Raw genomic sequence first — 19901 nt, forward strand, 5'->3', positions numbered from 1 at the left:
ACCCCAACTGTGCTGGCAGTGGGGTATCTAGGAAGCCAGAAGAAAGTACTCTCACTTGCTTGCATTTACTTGGATTCTGTACCTTTTATAAAGCAGATACAGTGCTTCTATAACAAAAGTACAAGGAGGATTGGAAGAAGTAATGATACCAATATCCTCCCTTTATTGAGCACCTACTGTATGCCAAGGACCATAAGTTACTTCACATATATTATCTCCCATCTTCACGAGAGGCCCTCAAGGTACGTACTGTTAGCATCTTTGGACCCATGAGGAACCTTGGCTCAGAGAGTTAGTGACTTGCCCCAGGCCACACGGCTAGTAAATGGCAGAACCGGGACACGAAACCATGACGGACTGGCTGCACCTGTCCTTACTCCCCATGACCAGACTTCCTCCTGAGAACCCCACAGAGACACATGAACAAGAGAGGGAGGCCGAGAAGGACAGAAGAAGAGACACACAGAAAGAGAGGAAAGACAAGGGGAAGGACGGCAGCCCTCCGCTCAGATCAGCTTTGTGAACACTTGGTGACGAGAGGCCTGGAGACCCCAGTAGGGCTGATCTGTGCATTGTGGTCAGCTCATCTGGGCATGCTCCGTGGAAGTCTACACTGCTCCAAAGTTGGTTTCTGACACTGAAGCCGTCGGAGTTGCCCCTGGGGTCTCCTGGCAGACAGTCCCCACCTACACCACTCTGGGCAGGCAAGGTTCACTCACCTTTTCCCTATAATCAGTGTGTGGTTTTTGCAAATGGAGTCATCTCGAAATTCAACCAGTTTGTTAACTCTCATCCGTTAGGTTTTCTTAATGTCCCTGATGCTGCTTCTACTAGGCTTAAGGGGTACTATTAAGGTACTAGGTATACAGTACACATTATATTAAGGTACTACGTCCTGTGAAGACATCAGAAAGGGTCCACTTCTATTTACGGTCGCAACAAAAAGATCTTCCCAAGCTTCGAGATGCAGGGTCTTCTGGGATGCAGGCTGCATGTGCAATGCCAGGGTGACACAGGGCAAGAGGGGCCCTGAAGCAGGGGCCTTGGCTCAGAGAATGAGGACTGTAAATCAGTGCTGGGAGGGTTGGGGTGGTCTCACCCTAGGCCTTCTCCTGGGCCTGGGGACCCCACGGGAGGGGACAGGGAACCTCCTCCTGAAGCCTCAGAGCCATCTACATCCCTGTCTGGACCCCGCACCATCCGGCTCCCATGGCCTGGCCCAGCGTCCTCTCATAGGTTTGGCTCCTCCTCACCCTGGGGCTCCCTGTGGCTCCCTACTGAACTCCCATCGGTTCCAAGGGAGGACCCTGTGAAGGGGTCCCTGTGGCACATAAATGTCCCTGGAGCCCCTTGAGGTTGCATGCCCACCTCCAGCTGGGACTCACCACACTGGTACAGAGGACAGCAGAGCTCTGTGGTGTTCCTGTCCACGGTGAGCGCCTCTCCTTCCTGACACTCAGGGATCGGATCTGGACAGTCGCCACAGGCTGAGGGGGGGAGAGGAACCACGGCCGTCACAGGAAGTCCCCCTCACAGGGTCTTGGTACAGGGCAGGTTACTGGGTTGGTGGGGGGGGGTACCTAAAACCCAGCTGTGACAGCAGCTGGACTCAGGTAGCCTTTCGTGGCCTCATGGGGCCTGTCCTGGAGCAAGAATCTAGATCCTCCTTGTCTACCTAAAGTTTTACACCGAACAAACACCAATTTCCTCCTGCTAGTAATGGATGGGGTGAAGCCAGGCTTGGTTTCCTCTTCCTCCTTCCCTTTGTTCTGAACAGGAATCTCACCCTTGTCCTGTGCCCAGTCCATCTGGTGAGCCCCACACTTTCCTTCCCAGCCGCCCCCGGGAAATGTGTGAGGAAAAGGATGTCTGGGATCCAGCTGTGCACGCTGACATCTGCCAGCATGTCTACCCACCGCAGAAGTAGGAAGGGCAGCATGAGTCCCCCAGGCGACCCACAATCAGGATCTGGTCCTGGCGGCAGCTGGGGACCAGCTCTGCCTCACACAGGTCTGGGTCACACTCTGCAGAAAAGATAGAACTTAAATGCTGGGAGCAGACCCTGTCTGGCCATGCCTGGGCCCCCAGCCCGGCTCTGCCCCAGTCCCTAACCAGAACCCAGTCCCCAGAGCTCCCCCTCCCCAGCTGCAGGGTTCCCCCTGCGCTCCCCGCCTCAGAACCTCTCACCACAGCTGTAGCTGGGGCAGCAGGAGTCCTCCTGGAAGTGGGTGAGGAGTCGGTGGCCTGGGCGGCAGGTAGGGGCGAGGCCCTCACACAGAGTCTGGTTACACACTGGGCCAGGGGCCACAGAGCATGTCAGCTGGAGGCTAGGGACCCCCCACCCCCAACTCCTGGCCTCCAGTACTCCCCAGCACCTAGATAGCTTGTCCTCATTTCTCCCTCAATCCCCCCAGGACCTACGTTCTAGGAAGGGGCCTCTGAGGGTCACACAGAAGGTCCAGGGCTCGACAGAAGAGCATTAATTGTTAATATTCATCGAGATGGGCCAAGTGCCAGCTGCTGTCCTAGATCAGTATCAACTTCTAGAGTCTCACAACCACCCAGAATGCGGGGACTATGATCAGTCTCATGCTATAGCAGAACCAGCTAAGGCACAGAAGACATTAAATGATCGCTGAGGTCATGAGGCTGCAAAATGGCAGAAGAGTTGTCCAGGCTGCTCAGGTCCACAGCCTGTGCCTTCAAACCCTACCTCACGCTGCTTCATGAGGGGGGCTCCTCTCCCCCAGGCGGGGTTCTCCCTGCTTACAGCACACCCCCCACATGCCCCTTTCATTTTCCCAAGCCTTGTCCTATCCATCAAGGTCTGCAGGGGGAGCCAGTGCCCTTTAACCATCTTAAGCGTTGAGGTTGAGGGAAGTGAATGGCTGGACTTACCACAAACCGTCCCCAGGCAGCAGGGATCCTCAGTGGGCAGGAGCAAGGCCACCTCCCCAAAACGTGGGCAGGTCTCAGGGCGGGGCCCTGGGCAGCCCAAGTCCACTGGGACAATGGTGTTGGGAGCCTGGCACTGGTGCTGGCAGCATCCACTGAGGGAGCTGTTCCAGGTCTCCCCCAGGGCCCGAGGCACCCCCGTGCTGTCAGTGCAGGCTGCAGTGGGGGACAGGGTGGGGTACAAGGGACTGAGGCGGGTGGGAGGACCCAGACCATCCCAGGCTTGACCCTCCCTGGGACACTGACCATCCCCAAAGCAGACCTGGAACAGGGCAGGTGGGCCTCGGCCATGGGTGGCATGTGGGATGAGGAGACCCTGGGGTGAGGTCAGCTATGGAGGGCCCCACCCTGGCCGGGAAGGTACCTACCACACTTCTCCTCGGGGATGCAGAGCGCTGAGTGGCGCCGGTGCAAGAGGGTGCCCTCGGAGCAGACACAGCCCTCGCCCAGCACCTGGCACTGCTCTGGGTCCAGCGGGCCCAGCAGCCCATCTTGGCACGTCTCGGGGGGCTCGCAGGCTGCCACACATGCCTGGTAAATGGAGTCACTGGAGCACAGGAAGGCTGCAGGGGCACAGTGGGCAGCAGGCCGGGCTCAAACCCCAGGCAGAGTGAGGAGGGGCCTCAGAGTGTCATCTGGGCCTCGGGAGAGAGTACAAAGGGGCTCGGTGTCCCTGCCTCCCTTGTCTAGATCAGAAGGCAGCAAAGCACAACCCATGGCCAAACCAAGCCTCCTACGGACGTTTGCAAATAAAGTTTTATTGAAACACAGCCACGCCCAGGCACCTGCCTATTGTATCTGGCTGCTTTTGCACTCCAAGGGCAGAATTGAGTAATTGTGACAGAGACAGTAAAGCCTGACAAGCCTCAGTTATTTGCCATCTGGCCCTTCGCAGGAAACATTTGTCAAATCCTTGCTTTGGATCAGTGTTTTCAAATTTTCTCACCTTAGAAAGTACATTTTACACTGTGGTCCGATACACACGGGCATGCAGAACAGTGGTCCTTAAACCTCAAACAGTGGTCCTTACAGAGGACTCATTTGGGAGCTTTGGAAATCCCCTTACCAGGATTCCCCCAAGAGCAACTGAATTAGAATCTCTTATTGTGGGGCCCAGCATTCATACTTTTTGGAGTTCCCTAGGGATTTTAAAGGGTGGCTTGGGATTGAGAATTATTGATATATATATATTTTTTGAACCTTTTTTTAGAGCATTACTGATATATTGAAACAAACTTGTTCACAAAACAATATTTACTCAAAAATATAAAACAAAAAAACAATATTTACTCTTTCTAGGTAGAGTACACACTAGCATTTTCTATTCTGTTGCATATTTTTAACATGGTGTTGACCCCCAAAGTTGGTTTCATACCCACAGTGTGGAAAACACTACTCTAGATGACTTTGTCTTTTCATCTTTTATTTGTCATCTTATTCTAGGCGTGGTCTTCCTGTGAGCTCCTTCCAGCCTATCTGGATGTGTCCACATTTATAAATCAGAGTGCCCTAGGCTGGTCCACCCCTGTCTACACCACCAGTGCAAACCTAACAGGATGGGGAGGGGTGGCTCTCACTTCCCTTCTCAGGCAAGGAAGGGAGAGACTGAAGGAAGAGAAAGATGACCAAGAAATTAAAAGAAAGGCAATACATCCTGGATGGTAACCATGTGGTGGGCCTGCAGGAGACACTCGGCACACATTACCTCATATCACCTTCAAACCGACCCCAGGGGGAGCCGTTATTACTTTCTTCATTTTACAGAGAAGGAGAAGAGATTCAGATAAGTTAAATAATAAGCAGATAATATTCACTGGACTTATTAATTTAAATTATAATAAAAATAAATGTGTTAAATTATTCATAGATCGATTTATATTTATTATATATTATATTAAACATGTTTATATTATATCTTATATTAAATATAAATACACTTATTTATGTATTTATCATAGATGTATTGGTAAAATATTTCTTGAATTACAGAGTAATATCAATGAACGAATGAATAAATCAATGACTAACAGGGGTGGGAGCGTCAGAAGCCACAGAGGAGTCGCCCGTCCTCCCCACTCCCGCTCAGGCCCTGACTCACGGCAGTAGTCAGAACGTCGCCACTCGATGCACACGTGGAATTTGTGGCACATGGCCACGTACACCGTCAGTGCCACGCAGGGCTGCTGCACGTACTTGGTGTCCCGGATCCACAGCTCACAGAACGACTCTGGTGGCACCTGGGCACGCCAGACAGCGCTGCTCTCCCCGATTCCCCACATCCCGGGGCCCGGCTCCTTCCAGCCCCGCCCAGGCACAACAACCAGCTTCTGGAGACTGGTGATCTGGCCCCAGGTTCAAAACCTCTGGGGAGCTGCCCTCTGCAGGTAGGGACTGCCCTTCCTAGCCTGGGAGGTCCCCCGACGCCAGGCCCCAGCGGGTACCTACAAAGCGGTGGCAGGCGCTGAAGGTGCGGTTGGATACCATGCGAAGGCAGGGAGAGCAGTCCGCTGTGGCACAACTGTCTGGGCGGAAGCGGGTCTGGCCTACCGAGGTCAGGGAGCTGGGCACCTGCCAGCTGTCCAGAAAGGGAGCGGGGTCCTCAGCCTCACCCACCACAGAGCCGTCCTCCAGGGTGAGGTCGTTGGCTGCATCCCCATCACAGATGCCTGGAAAGGGAAGGACGATCCCAATAGCCATAATGATCACCACCACTCCCAGGACCCTGGATGTCATTTTGCATATTTCTTACAACAATTCTTTGAGGCTGGTATTACTATTATCCCCCTTTTACAGATGAGAGAAATGAGGCACAGAGAAGCTAAGAAACCCGCTATGTAGGAAGATATCATCATTCTTAGGAGACAGACACCAAGGTATTTAGAGATAGAGGGATACAATGTCTCCGATATATTTTCAAATCACTCAGAAAAATGCATTTATGTAAAAACGGCATAACATAGAAAAGTGCACATATAAAAATCATATATGTGTGCATGCATATATATACACATATGTATACCTATATGTGGTCTTTATACACATCTAAACACATTTTATACACCTCTGTGTACACACAGAGGCAGGAAAAGCAAATGTGGCAAAATGTGAACCCTTGGTAAAACTGAGCAAAAAGTACATGGGAGTTCTTTATAGTAGCTCTGACCTTATATGAAAATTAAAAATGACTCCAAGAAAATCTGCCTTAGTCGAGATTGCTAGCTAAGTGTAACTCCTCTTTCCTCTTCTTCCCAGACAGTTCTCTAGCCTGTTTTTCCCAGGCTCTCCTGGGGCCAGGGGAGCCCATGCTGAGTCCCAGCCAACAGGACGAGAGTGAGGAGGAGGGTGAGGGGTACCATGGCCGGGCCCAGGCCCGGTCCATAAACATTCTTTGACTCTTAGACTCTTTTTCCTGCAGTGGAGTTGGAAGCGTGTGTTGAGAATGGCAGAGTCACAAGATGGAGGGGGTCTCCACTTGGGAATTTTTCTGTGCCCGAAATAGACTTCTGTCAGGTCATAAGGCACTGAAATGGGGGTGGGGGCTGAAGTTTCTCTGTCACAGCTTCTAACGCGACCTTAACTTTCAGCTTCCTCTCTCACGCTCTAGGCTCCCCACACACACTTCCCTGCCCTTGACCTTCTTATGCTGCTCCCTCTGTTTGCAACACTTTCTCAGAAGTCCTTCTTCCAAGAGCCCTTCGGAGGCACCTGTCCACGACCTCCCAGTTCTGTAGAACGGATCTTGGTGTGGCTGGGCTGTCTCGCTCTGAAAGCAAGGGTTCATTTTCCTTTAGATAAATTTTCTCACTCTCCCAGTAGTCCCCCCTGGTCCCCCAGCAGGGTGCCCAGGACACAGAGTGTTAGTTTGGATAAAAATTGGCTGACTTCTGCTCTCACGCCTCCAGCCACCAGTTTCATGAATGTAAAGCACGATTTACTCAAAACCTTCAGATTTTATGGTCCCAGTGGTTGCATTTTTGGTCTTGACATTGAGTCACCGAAGGGTGTCCTGAGTATCCTAGGGAGGAGATTACTGCTGAGGCCAGCACTCCCTGCCAGGCATAAACGGTGGAAGCAAGACATGGTGAGAAAAAGATGATGGAGTGGTGGCAGCGCTCTGTGTGTGTGTGTGTGTGTGTGTGTGTAAAGAGATACGCTTGTATCAGTAAGTCAATAAGAACACAGGTTTCATAAAACAGTGATTTCTTCTGTTTTGCCTACTATCTCTCCTGTGACTGGCACATGGTAAGTAATGAAAGAATGAGCAGAGAGCAGACTTACACATGTTAATTCACGTGAAGAGGGCATTTTGAATACAGGGGTATGAGCATCAATGATAAAACGGTGCAGATTTAGGGACGCACATTTATGTGTTTATGGAACATGGAAGTGCTCCTCTGTCCTCTGGCAACATAATGTCCTGTCACAGAATGTCCCGTGGGGGAGCAGCTGTCCACACTCAGACTCCCCCTGTACCCCTTCTCTTTATCAAAACACATCCGGTCCCTAAGGGCACACTCCTGCAGTCATGCTGGTGTCTGAAGAGCCCCAGTGTTGTGGCAGCTCTGCTGTGTGCGTTGGGGCAAGGTGCTTAACCTCTCTGAGCCCCCTTTCTTTTTTAGTTCAATGGTCATCTCTTAGGGTTGTTAGGTCGGTGACCCGCAATAAGTGAGATCAGAGTGTGGAAGTGCTTTGTGAAGTGCCCAGGCCTATGTAGACAGGAAGGATTATCTGGTATTAGGAAGCTATCCGGGAAGCCGACAGACAATCCCAGTTAAAGTGACAACTGGCCGAGGCCAGAGCCCTGAGCCGTCTCCCTGCTGGCAGCTTCAGCCTCAGAACACCAGACAACACGTCTCTGCCCTGGCAGCCATGCTGCTTCCACCTTTGGCCTGGCCTCTGTCCCAGCTTTCCCTGGGTTCACACAGGGGAGCCTGTGTTGGGGCAGAGGTGGACCCAAGAACCATCCCCTCTCCCCCAGCTGGGTCCCACCTCACCGCATAGGCCGCGGCCCCGGGCCTCGCTGGCTTTGCTAGCCTCCAGGACCATGAGTCCTGAGCTGTGCAGCCACTGGATCTGGATGTGTGACGGGGTCCGGATCACGTACATGTGGCCTGTGTCCTCAATTCTGAATCCGTGTCTGCTCACAGGGGGCCAGACGGGCTGTGAGTCCACAGTCACCTTGTGGGGGGAGAGTGTTCAATGTGAGCACAGCTTGTCTGTCCGTCCATCCACCCATCCACCCACCCATCCATCCATCCCTCCACCCACCCACCCATCCATCCACACGTCTATCCAAAAAACAGTATCAAGCTATGTAACAGGCTCTGTTTCAGGCACATGTGGCCAAGACACTGTCCAAGTGGCATCAAAGAATTCTGAAACCGTTTTTATGAGAAAATGATAAAACAAAAAGACACAACAATGGGAGACAGGTTGCATCTCTGTGCCCAAACGAACATGCACTTTGAGGCTTTGTAATCACTCTCCTTCTTTCCTGATTCTGCTCAGGTCATTTCTTCCGGGGGATTTTCCCCAAGTTTCTAGCCTCTAGCTTGGGCACCCCTTCTCTGGGGCCTCCTCCTCTCTGTGCTGACCTCTGCTTGTTCCCTCATTGAGGCACCAGATCCACCTTTGAATCCCCAGCATCTGCCTTTGGGCCCGACATAAACTGGTGTCTCAATGTTTGTTAAGTATGCAACACACTCTAATTCTCTCCACCACTTTACAGTCACAGCTACAACCTCTGCTACATATTGACAAGGTTAAATTTGTATGTACTATGGATTAGTAGTTTTACTTTGTAGAAATGGGAGATTAAAAGATTAGAATCTTAAAATATTTATAATGACTTTATATCTCCCTCTCTTAGAGGAATCACTGTTTTATTAATCACTTTGCAAATTATCCAGGACAGGAACTTCGGTGTTGGGAAACTTTGACCTTGGGAAATCCCCGGTGCTCTCAGCCTGAGCCTTCCTAGTTGTGCAGAGAGGGGATGGGGCTCCATGGACCTGGTGGCCTCCCAGATCTGGGAATGAACACTCACATCTAAGGACTTGGGCTTTAGCTTCTGACCAAGATGGAGTAATAAGGACTAGATATACCTTCTTACCTTAAACAACCAAAAAAACCCTGACAAATTATATGAAACAATAGTTTTCAGACATTGAACAGTTGGCAGCCCAGGAGAATGATTGCTGAGAAAGGGGAAACAAATGAGGTGAGCCTTTTGCATTATTTTTCATTGAAAGGGTCCCTCTCCGCCCTTGCCCCCCAGGCATGAGAAAGACCCCTCCACCGCTGGATGCCCTGCGCCTTGCCTGATCACAGCCCTAGGAAGACTTGCTCTCTGATGCACTCACCTTCCGGCTGAAACGGTCAATGGTGACCTGATGGGTCAGGTGAGTCACATTCAGCATCACCAGGCAGAACGGGGGCCAGTTCAGGTGCCCCTGCAGAGAGAGCCCAACCCTCATCAGCTTGGAGCCCAGTCCTTGTTGCCTCCTCCTCCTCCTGCTGGGGAGCCACTGTGAGCATACTTTCCCTGCCACCCCCTCTCAGTCTGCCAGGGGCACTGGTCGGGGCTATGCAGATGGTGCACAGAATCCCAGGGAGCATTTCTGGTTCTACCTGACCTCCCGTAAACCCAGCCAAAACAAAAAGCCAAAACAAACAGAAAACCCTGCCTCCTTCCACCCGGCTCATGAGGGTACCCTTGTAGGTGATTCTCTGCGGCCAGCATCCTTGGCCACAGGCCACCTGGCTGGAGTGGCATCCCAGCTCCTCTGCACTTGGGTGCCTCCCACCTGGGTTTAGGCAGCGGGGATGAGCTGGGAATGGTGCAGGCCCCAGAAAGGGCCACGAGGTGGTACACTCCACAAACCCCTTCTCTATAGGGCCATTCCAGGAGACCCCCGACAAACAGAGCTACTGTAGGGGTTTCTGTGTCTGTCCTTGCCTCTGGCACCCCTTAAAAACCAATTCACCGCTCAATCACCCCTCCAAATCTAGTCAAATCCCGAGGCCCCAGCAGCAAATGCAGCCAGGGACAGTCACCAGGTTGGCACTTTTGCAGTCAAGGACATGGACGGTGACCATTTCTTTGGGGCTCTGGGTGAGGATGTAGATGGCCTCCTTGAACAGGGCTGCGTGGCTCCCATCAAAGGTCACAAAGCTTAGATCAGGGAAGATTGAGCATCGGCCTGGGGGAGGGGCAAGGATGAGAAGATTAACAGATGTTTCTGGGACCAAGGCCACCCAGGTATATAACGCAGGCACCTTGGCCTTTTCTCAAGTGATTCAGAGGCCCTGGGGGCTGGAGAGTCGCTCAGAGCAGGCGTCACAGAGATGAGGCTGCAAGAGTAGGGGATCTGCCAGTTCAGGGGTCATAATGAGACAAGATGTCCCACAGGAGAACGCATTCAGGTCAGAGTTACTCTAAGGCCAAGGAACACACAGGGAAGGCGCCGAGGTCACATTTCGGGAGGATGGACCCCAGAACTCACAGGCACATTCCCACAGGGGGCAGCAGCGGTCCCCGCCCACCCTCACTGCGAGGCCCAGGACCCCACAGCGAGGGCGTGTGGCACCCTGGGGACAGTGCTGAGACTGGTTCACTCGGATCAGCTGGCCCTCCAGGCAGATGTGGCGGACGCAGTCCTGCTCAGCGATTGGCTGGGGCACAGGGTGGAGAGACAGTGTGAGTGCCCAGCCTAGTACTGAGCCACTCACTACCCACCCCTCCCCCCACTCCCACCCGAGGCTAAGGGCATAAGACCCTTTCCAATGTCAATTGTAGCAGGGCAGGGGACCCAGAGGTATAACTACTAGGGAATGGTGTTGTCACCCTCTACCCACCCAACATGCCCCTCAGGGGCCTGGGGACGAGCTGAGCATGAGATTGGGGATCAGGGACTGAATCCCTGGGATTTCTGCGTATCTGTCCAGCCCTGGGAGAGAGGTCCAGGTACACAGATGTGCAGACATGCAAGCTCAGACTCAGAGAAACCTGAGCATACCCACGTATGCACAAGCATGCGCACAGGCACATGCACACGCAACCTCTCTTTCTTACAAACATAGAACTACACTGTCTCGTGACACCATAAAGCACACACACACAGAGATATGATTGCTCGCCCTGAGTCTCACACATATAAACTATGCACACACAGTCCCATGTGACTCTACGGATACAAACATACACCCCCTAGCACACTCAGGTTTCCACGCTCTGGTGTCACACTAAGTCATCCAATCAGCCCTAGGGGAATGGTGAGACTCCGCCATGACATCAGGGACCCAGGAGAGCCTGCAGAATTTGTCAGGCTCCAGAGTGTGGGCCAAGCCTGAGGGCGGTGACTGAAATGCCATCTTGCAGCCTGGTGGCTGGTGAAGGAGAAGCTGCCACAGGCCATGAGGAATGTGACGCCATGATGGTGTCCCAGCCAACTGGCCCAGGAGAGAGGTGCATGAGGGGACCACACTGGGGTGGCCTGACAGGTCACTCACGACACAGGTGGGAGATGTGCTTTCCTCAGTGGTGGTTGTTAAGGTCTCAGCCGAACTTGCTGCGATGCTCTGGGCGGGGGCTGAGCGCCCAGACTGCTTGGTGGTGGCCTCTGCCCCCGGTTCTGCTGGAAGATGTGGTCCAGCTGGGGTTCCATGGGCCTGGGCCAGCTGAGGGAGCAGAATGAGTGAGCTCTCTTGGGAGGCAGTCCTGGCCGAGACACGACTCAGGGGATAGGATGTGGGCACCAGTGGCACTGTGACGGCCCAGGGGCCGTCAGCCTCCGGCGCCAAGGTAGCCAAAGTATGGGCCACAGCAGGCGTGAGTTCTGTGGGCACCCCTTGGGCAGGGCCATATATCCAGGGGGGCAAAGACACTTGCTTGGACAGGATGGCCATCTTCTCTGTTGTGCTCTTGTGTGGGGCAGCAGAGAGCGTGGAGGATCCCCCCTCAGCCACGGCCACGAGTCCGGAGGCTGGCAACGTGGCTCCCAGAAGCAGGCCGGGCGCCGTGCCTGCTGCCTGAGGGGCTGTATGGCTGGGTAGGCCTACCTGGGCCACGACAGCAGGGGTGAGAGGCGGTGCTAAGCTGAGGGTCTGCGTAGGTGGTGTTGTGGCCATAGTGGGAGATGTGGCCTGCTGCCGGAGTGGAAGGGTGACGACAGAACCCTTGGACCTGGGCGTGGCCACTGGGGCAGATGTGCCCACCTTGGCCAAGGGCAGGCTGGTATCAAGAGGCAGGCCAGAGAGGAGCTGGGGTGGCCGAGTCAAATCCACAGACATGAAGGGAGTGACCCCCAGCCCGTGAGCGAGTGTGGACGGGCTGGCGGCAGCCGGGGGCTCGGGGGGCAGAGATGGAGGCCCGGTGGCTATGGTAGTTTGCTGGGTGGGGTGGAGTGGGGCAGTAGGGATGGGTCTTGGAAGTGAGGGTGCTGGGGTGCCTGCGGGCTGGCTGGGCCCAGGCTGCTTCTCCGTGGGTGGTGCCGTCTCCACTCTCTTGGTAGCCAGAGAACTGACAGGAACCTGCTGTGCTGTGGTCCTAGACTTGGCTGGGAGGCTGCTGGGCCTTGAAATGCTCTGGGCCTTTGTGGGCTGGGGCATCCCTGTCTTGTTCATGACCTTTGTGATTGCAGGTGTCAGCAAAGCCTTGTGGGATCCCAAGGAAGTAGGAGGCCTGGAGGTCACTGCAGGGGAAGCCACAGGCCTGGAGGAGGAACTCGTAGGCAACGCCAAGCTTGGGAAAGGCTGGAGCGGAGTGGTCCTAATAGGCAAAGAGCCGGGGCCTGGGACTGTCGCGGCTTTGGTCATGAGTGGGAAGCGAGGTGCCGGGGGTGACCGGGCGGACTCTGTGATATTGGGGCTCCCTGCAAAGGTCACAGTCACCCTTGTCGTCTTCACAGCCCCTGACCCTATGCTAGGTGTGGGTGTCTGCTGCGGAAAGGAGAGGGATGAGGATTCTGGGGTAAGGGTGGTGGCCAGGTGGCTGGCAGTCGCTCCCATGCTGGCTGGGGCCTCTGTGGCAGGGGCAGGGAGGTTAGATGAAGTGACCCCCGGCGGCAGCTGCAGAGTGGCCTGCGTGGGGCCTGGAGTCAGCTCTGGCCCCTCAGTAACTGTCATGGGTGGATTCAGAGCTGCGGTGAGTGGGGCAGCGGGAGTATGCATTGGCTTGTGGGAGGGGGCCCCGGGGGCTTCCTGTGGAAACTGCAGCTCCTTGCCACTGAGAGTGGGCAGCTCCTGACCGGGAGGCAGGGTCTGGTGGCCAGGAGACTCTGTGGGGACCAAAACCATGGGCTCCACACCTGAGAGAAGCAAAGAGAGAAGCAGCTCAGACAATGGGACGCCTGCTGCCTGCCCCAGGGGGGTCTTCACTGGGCAGGGCTGTGAGGTAGGGTTCCTGAGCCAGCGGCCTAGGTGAGCATGGGGGAGGGCAGCTTCCAGCCGCCAGTCAGGCAGCCTGATCAACCCAGGGGCCTCTGCCGTGTGGGATTGGAGGACTCTGCAGGTCTGGACTCTGCTCCATACCTCAAAGCCCGAGCTCAGAGCCAATGGACCTCTGGCCTGCCTTTGCCTGTACTGCATTCCTACCACCTGATCCCAAGCCAGTCCCCTCTCCACTCTGGGCCTCATTTTTCTCTCTGTTTAGTGGGAAGAAGGGACTGGATGGGGTCCCTGCCTACTCTAAAGGTCTCTTCCAGAGGCTCCTATGCTGACCCTGCTTCTCCAGGGACCTGGGGACTCTGGGCATGGTTGGTCAAAGCAGACGCTGGAGATTTAGAGGAAATCTGAGGGAGGGATGAGAAATCTGGGCCACTCACAGTCCTCCAAGTAGACACATCTCTGTGTGACTTCATCCAGGACCTTGGGAGTGGAACAGGCAGGCACACAGCCTTCCACCCTGAGGACAGAGCAGGGATCCAGTTAGTAGCTGGAGACATGGGGGACAATCATCTCTTTCACATAGAGCGAGCACAGCTTCATCCCTCCTTATGACATACGTCACATGAACCCCCAGAGACACGTGTACAGAAGCACATACACCTGAACAAGCATGTTGCACACTTTTGCAAACTCATACTCCTCAGACCAAGAGAGAAACATGAACAAGGTCTGCTTATGCACACACCTGTGCACACACTCACACACGCTCCCACGTGTTTGCATTTAGGCACACTGTCCCACCCGCAAGACTTGAAAACATTCACACAGACACCTGTAGAGTCATACAGACTATCAAAACCTTCATGCACACACAGCTGCACCAGCCCCCAGATGCATACAGCTCACACACGTGTACATATGCACAGCTGTGTGTGGCCCACGGACACCAGTATACCCACACGAATACACACAGGGCCCAGCTGTATGCACATCAATACTCACACATGCCCATGTAAGTCAGCTTCACTCTAGTACACACACACACATGCAATCACAAGTACCTGTGAGCACACACATACATCTCAGGACATGCTCATGCCTCTGCCCACAGACTACACACCCATTTGCACATGCGCATGCTCAAATACACTGACATACACACCTGGACCCCATGCTCCCTCACCTTGGCACATCCCGGCAGCCAGCTGCCTGTGGGTCCCGGCAGGTTTGGAAGCAGGGGCTGGCACAAGCATCATAGCGCCACTCACAGAGGGGGTAGGCAGCCCCTGAGGGCTTGGCATCTGGAAAGGTGAGCCACCCCAGAGTCCCAGCACTGAGTGAGACTGGGTACCAGCTCAGGGTCAGGAGACAGACACAGAGTAATCCTAGCTCCGCCTATCCCCACCCTGCTCCATGGAAGAGACAAATGGACACATGTAGAAAAGCAAAGAAAAGTAAAATAAAATATAAAATAAAATAAAAACCAACCTAAGGGGAAACTATTCCTGTGAGCAAAGGTTGGTGCCTGGGGGATCCTTGGGATGGGGCTGTGGGAACTTGGAGTAGGGGCTCAGAACCCTGTGGCAGGGAGGTACAGAGCAGGCAGGTACAGCTGGGCTTTGAGGGTTAGCCAAAGAGAAGGTTGGGACCCCTGATCCCCTCCATAAGGTTGCCCTGTCACCCTGCTCCTCTGGGACCTTGATGGCCAGGCTTGCCCTGCACCCTTGGTGACTAAGAATAATAATAATGACAACAAAACAATAGCCAACTCTTCAACAGCACCAAACACGACATTTAATGTCTCATAAGTTTTCCTTATTAATGCTCACAGTAATCCTATGATGTAGCACTATTATTATCCCCATTTTATAGCTAAGGAAACTGAGGTACAGAAGATGACAGGAAAATTACTCTCCCAGGAGAGATTTCCTCAAAAAAAGGTCCTGTGGCCAGTGCCTTGACAGATGAGGACTCCCCAGAGAAAGCAGGCAATGGGGGACATGGAGGCAGATGAGACCCCAGGCCATCTTAACACATGCAACCTGTCTCTGAAACCACGGCCTGACTGGAGAGACATGGGTGGGCTCTGAAGAAACCTGCTTTTCTAGGATCCTGGAGGCCAGAACTGAGATCTTACAGTTGGGGAGCACCAACTATGAACCAGGCCCAGAGCAAGGCCCATGATCAGTGGGGGGGCTGGTTGGAGATATGTTTGTGAACATATATAACGGACCCATTCATGCAGCTCAAGGCGCCTGCACAGGCACAAACATGAATGTGCTCATGCAGGACAGAGAGGCCTGCCTGCAGTGGTAGAGAAATTATGCTCACTTCCTCCAGGGTATAAGCAGAGAGCAAGCCCTTGGGGGCAGACCCACCTGCCAGGGGGATGGCAGAGCCCTCGAACCCCCCGGCCTTAGCTGGAAAGGGTATGGAGCTGCCCCATCACTGCCCAGGGTCCTGGGCCTCCCACGGGGGACAGAGGGAGGCTGCTGGCCCATCACCCTGGTGCCCAGGGGGAGGTCTTTGAGCTCACAGGGCAGGCATGTGTCCCCATCAGCAAGAAACCTGAGCCAGTGGGTTCTGCAAGCTGCAGCCAGGAACACTTCTTACCTCGTGTCCACAAAGGCTGCCCTATTTTTAGACCACGTAATTGGCCTATGGGTGTAGGCAGGACCCAGGAAGCTGGCTGGGTCCCAGGCCCCACTGCCCACGGCTCCCCAGGCCACCAACATGGAGGTCAGGCCACCTCCCATCTTAGGGGCAGCACACAAGTGTGGCATCCCCTTGCCAGGAGAGTGGGAATTCTGCCTCTTGAGGGCAGCTGGGAGGGTACGGTGGGAGAGGGCAGGAGGGGCAGTGTGAGGAGGGGCTGAGGCGATGGCCGGGCGGACACCTACCCAGAAGGCGGAAGAATGTGCCACGGCGGAACACCTCTGTGTGCTCGTACAGCCGCAGGACCAGCGTGGGGCCCGACCCATAAAGGAAGGAGCCAGGCTCTGCCAGTGACTCCAGGGCCACGAGGCCGGCCTGCCACGTCCCCCGGTGCAGGGAGAAGGAGGCACGGCGGTGGAAGGTAGCGCTGCCCTGCCACTTGGCCAGCTCCAGAGACCCGTTGGCTGTGACATGGAGGAAGAAGTTGGGTCTGTCTGCTGCCTCCAGGGACACCACATCCGGGTCTGTAAAGAGCCAGGTGCGTGAGGTGAGCGCAGGGAGGGGCCCAGATGAGGGGCCGAGCGTGGCGTGCATCTGCACTCAGTGACTCAAGACAGCCACCTGCCTGTGGAGTGGCTGGGCCCTGCTCCTCCACGCCTGCCTGCCCACTTCTGCCTGCAGGCTGGCCCTCTGCACACACCACCCCTGTCTGAGGGAAGTGGAAGGTTATAGAAGCTGCCAGCTGCCAAACCTTGGGAGGTGTCTTCCTCCCACCTCCTTTCTCTCTTCCTCCTTCTCTCCCTCCCTCCCTCCCTTTCTCCCTCCCTCCCTTCCTTGCTCTGTAAACATTTAGAGGATGCTCTGAAGATGCTGGGGAGACAGCAGCGAGCAGACCAACAGACACGGCCACCCTAGAAGAGTCACATTCAACTGGACACTCTGGACAGGCTGGCGGGTGCTGATCTGACAGGTGTCAGTGACCCCAGCTTGGTCCTGCTCCACACAGAATCCCACAGGGTCCGAGCTGGCAGACTGAGGGAATGTGGAGTCCAACCCACAGATGGGAAAACTGACTCTGAGAGGAGAAGGGGCTTGCCCTGAGCCCCACGACTGGTCTCTGCTGTCTTCTCTCCTGTGCCCACAAAGGCCCAGTTCTAGAAAGCAGAGTTTGTTGCTGGGTGGATAACCCCCAAATCCGCACAAGGAGGGGTCCAGGAGTCCCGGCCTGCCACAGCTGGCTATGACAGGGGTGAATGACTTAACATGCCTGGGCCCTGGTGAGGGGCAAAAAACATGGCACAGGTGAAAGGCCTAGTATGGGGCTCTATGTGTCTTCCCTCCCCGCCCATGTAGCCCTGTCACACCCCGTCACAGCTGTGAGGAGACAGGAAGCAACCAGAGGAAGGATTCATTATTGGTGGAAAAACACTAAGTGGTATCTGTCAAGGATTTACTATGTGCCAGGCACGATGCTAAGCAAGGCCTCTACCTGCTGGGTTATTAAATTCCAAGAGAGCCTAGTAGGTGACAAATTCATTCCTTCTGCAGCTCATGTTTTCTGAGGGCCCACTATGTGCCAGGTGCTGTTGTAGGCACAATGGAAACAAAAGGACCAAAATCCCTGCCCTGATGGAACTTACATTTAAGTGGAAGGAGGATAAACATCATAAACAAGTAAAATCTGTAACAGGTTAGCAGGGGATGCTCTTGTTATTCCCATTTTACAGATGAGGGAAGTGAGACTCAAAGTCAAAAAGTGCCGGTGGAAGAGGGAGGCAGGATTAGGAGACCAGGTAGGTTAAGGCCAGATCCCAGGATCTTCACCTCCACACAGTCGGCCGCAGGGATGGGACCCAGGAGCAGGCACGATCATATCATGCTCATATTGTGTCTGTGTCCTGGATGGGACTGTGGATTTCCGGTGGGCAGGGAAGTGTCTCTTCCATCCCTGATGCCCCAGTGCCCAGCTCTGTGCCTGGCCTGGAAATAGGGCTCAATGAACAGGAGGGAGGGGTAAAGGCAGGGAGGGAGGGACGAGGGGGTGGGGCGAGGTCATCATAACCAGGTAAGCTGCAGACCCTCAGAATCTGAGAACTGAATTTCTGAGACTGGGGTGAACCCTGTGAGAAGTGTCTTGGGTCACAGTTCCAGCGGATGCTGGGATGGGCCGCATCCCTGTGGTTGGGGGACACTGACTAGATGGGGCCAGCAGGCGTGGGGGTAGAAATGCTGATCACAGTGGTCACACACACTGGGACACACACAAATGGACAGGAAAGACGTCCCAGCACTGGCTGAACTGAGGCCTTGGCTGGCCCAGGGCCCAGCAAAAATACCATCCAGGTTTCCCTCTGTGCCAGGCAAGGTTCCTGCCACCCATTCAGCACTAATGAACTCTGAAGGGAGGACAGTGCCCACTAAAGTGAAGCCAGTCAGGTCTACGGACCATCTGTGACCCAGGAGGCCATGGCTGGTTCTAGACGTGTCCCAGAATTCAGGATAATGACCTGAGCCCGTTAAGAGCTGCTCCTCCATTCACAGAAACAAGGCCCCCAGGAGTCAGTCCATCAGCCAGTGCCCCTCTGGACTTACAGTCTATCCAGTCTCCAAAATGGAGGGGAGGGGAGGAGGCCAAAGAGAGGGAGAAGCAGGAAGAGATGGAAGACGGTGGGGAAAGGGGAGAGGCGGCGGGTGGCGGCGGAGGAGAGGGGAAAGAGGATTAAGGGCAGGAAGGAGGGAAGGGAGAGGAAGGAGCAGCTGTTGCCCCCAAGCCTGACCAGAACACAGCAATGGTATAAAGTAAGGTCTAGAGCTACATCTGGACCTTGACCTCCCTGCTTTTTCCAGGGAGAAAATGGAAGGTGTCCATGTGAAGAGACTAACAGGCTGACCCAGAGGCCTGTCTCAGCTGGGAAAGGGGTACCTGTTGGAGCCCCACATTTCTCCAGAGACTACAGACTGCTTAGGGTCTCAGCGCCCTCCCCTCCCTCCATCAAGGGCTGCAGTGGGGCTGGAGGTAGGCCTTACCATGTGCCTTGGCCTTGTATAGTGCAGCTGTCAGCAGGAAGTCCACAATGTCTCCTGGAGCCGCATCCTCCGCGCTCATGAGGACCACGGCACCGCCCACTGCCTTGCTGGTTACCAGGACACTGCCAGCGGCCAAGCTGGCCAGTTGGTACGGACCCTTACCTAGTGCTGGAGAGAAGGGGTCCAGTCGTGAGCCCTGCCTCCCTGGGCCTCGGCCCACCTCCCATCCTGCCAGAGCTGGGGAAGAGAGAGGGTACGGGAGAGCTACTTTCAGTCGCTTCCCCTACCCCAGGCCCCAGGGAGCTCAGATCCCCAAGAAGGAAAGGGCATGAGCTCTAGGCAGTCAGTCCCTAATGGGAAGTGACCCTCTGCACACCACCTGAACAATTTCACAGGGAACCTGGGAACAGGGCCACCCATGGGAGACCTCTGCCCCACCCCCATGCCTGCAGATGTCTCTCCGTGGGCTTGTCCTGCAGCCACCACTCTAGTCAGGATTGCCTCTGGGACTCAACATCAGAGCTGGTCTCAGTTCACCCAACGCCTGAGGGATGAATGTCAGTGGGTCTCAGGCTCAACATCAGTGTTTACCTACTTATCTCAAATGTGTCGTTTTTGTGGCTCTTGGGTTCCTACCATTGTTGGTATAGGTTAGAGAGGGCCAGGCGTTTCCTAGACAGTTGCCTTAAAACCAACCTCCCTGCCTCTGGTGTCGGAGGCACCCCGCCCCAGACTCCAGGGCTTCCTCCCCACAGGTGCCCCAGTCCCCTTTCTAGACACACTCCCTGCTGGGATTAATGGCTCCCCATTACCCTTAGGATGGACTCCAAGGGCCCAGCTTGAATTCAAGGACCCTTCATGCCCCACACCCCACCTAC

The 19901-nt window shown here is 54.7% G+C and overlaps 1 protein-coding gene across 1 annotated transcript in view; it reads right to left on the reverse strand.

Annotated features, from left to right (window-relative positions):
• OTOG (otogelin) overlaps positions 1 to 19901 on the reverse strand; it is a gene marked incomplete at both ends in the record, with an annotated part of 76567 nt that overhangs the window by 10047 nt on the left and 46619 nt on the right. Inside the window, 16 exons of the mRNA XM_080816287.1 lie at positions 1386 to 1487; positions 1917 to 2024; positions 2188 to 2292; positions 2899 to 3111; positions 3324 to 3518; positions 5054 to 5192; positions 5401 to 5621; positions 7950 to 8133; positions 9318 to 9407; positions 10012 to 10157; positions 10461 to 10629; positions 11467 to 13262; positions 13779 to 13858; positions 14525 to 14642; positions 16242 to 16520; positions 19024 to 19191. Of these exons, the coding sequence (XP_080672413.1) occupies positions 1386 to 1487; positions 1917 to 2024; positions 2188 to 2292; positions 2899 to 3111; positions 3324 to 3518; positions 5054 to 5192; positions 5401 to 5621; positions 7950 to 8133; positions 9318 to 9407; positions 10012 to 10157; positions 10461 to 10629; positions 11467 to 13262; positions 13779 to 13858; positions 14525 to 14642; positions 16242 to 16520; positions 19024 to 19191 (4113 nt within the window). The remainder of the gene's footprint in view (positions 1 to 1385; positions 1488 to 1916; positions 2025 to 2187; positions 2293 to 2898; positions 3112 to 3323; positions 3519 to 5053; positions 5193 to 5400; positions 5622 to 7949; positions 8134 to 9317; positions 9408 to 10011; positions 10158 to 10460; positions 10630 to 11466; positions 13263 to 13778; positions 13859 to 14524; positions 14643 to 16241; positions 16521 to 19023; positions 19192 to 19901) is intronic.

This window comes from Martes martes (genome assembly GCF_963455335.1).
Source record: "Martes martes genome assembly, chromosome: 10".
Taxonomy (NCBI): domain Eukaryota; kingdom Metazoa; phylum Chordata; class Mammalia; order Carnivora; family Mustelidae; genus Martes; species Martes martes.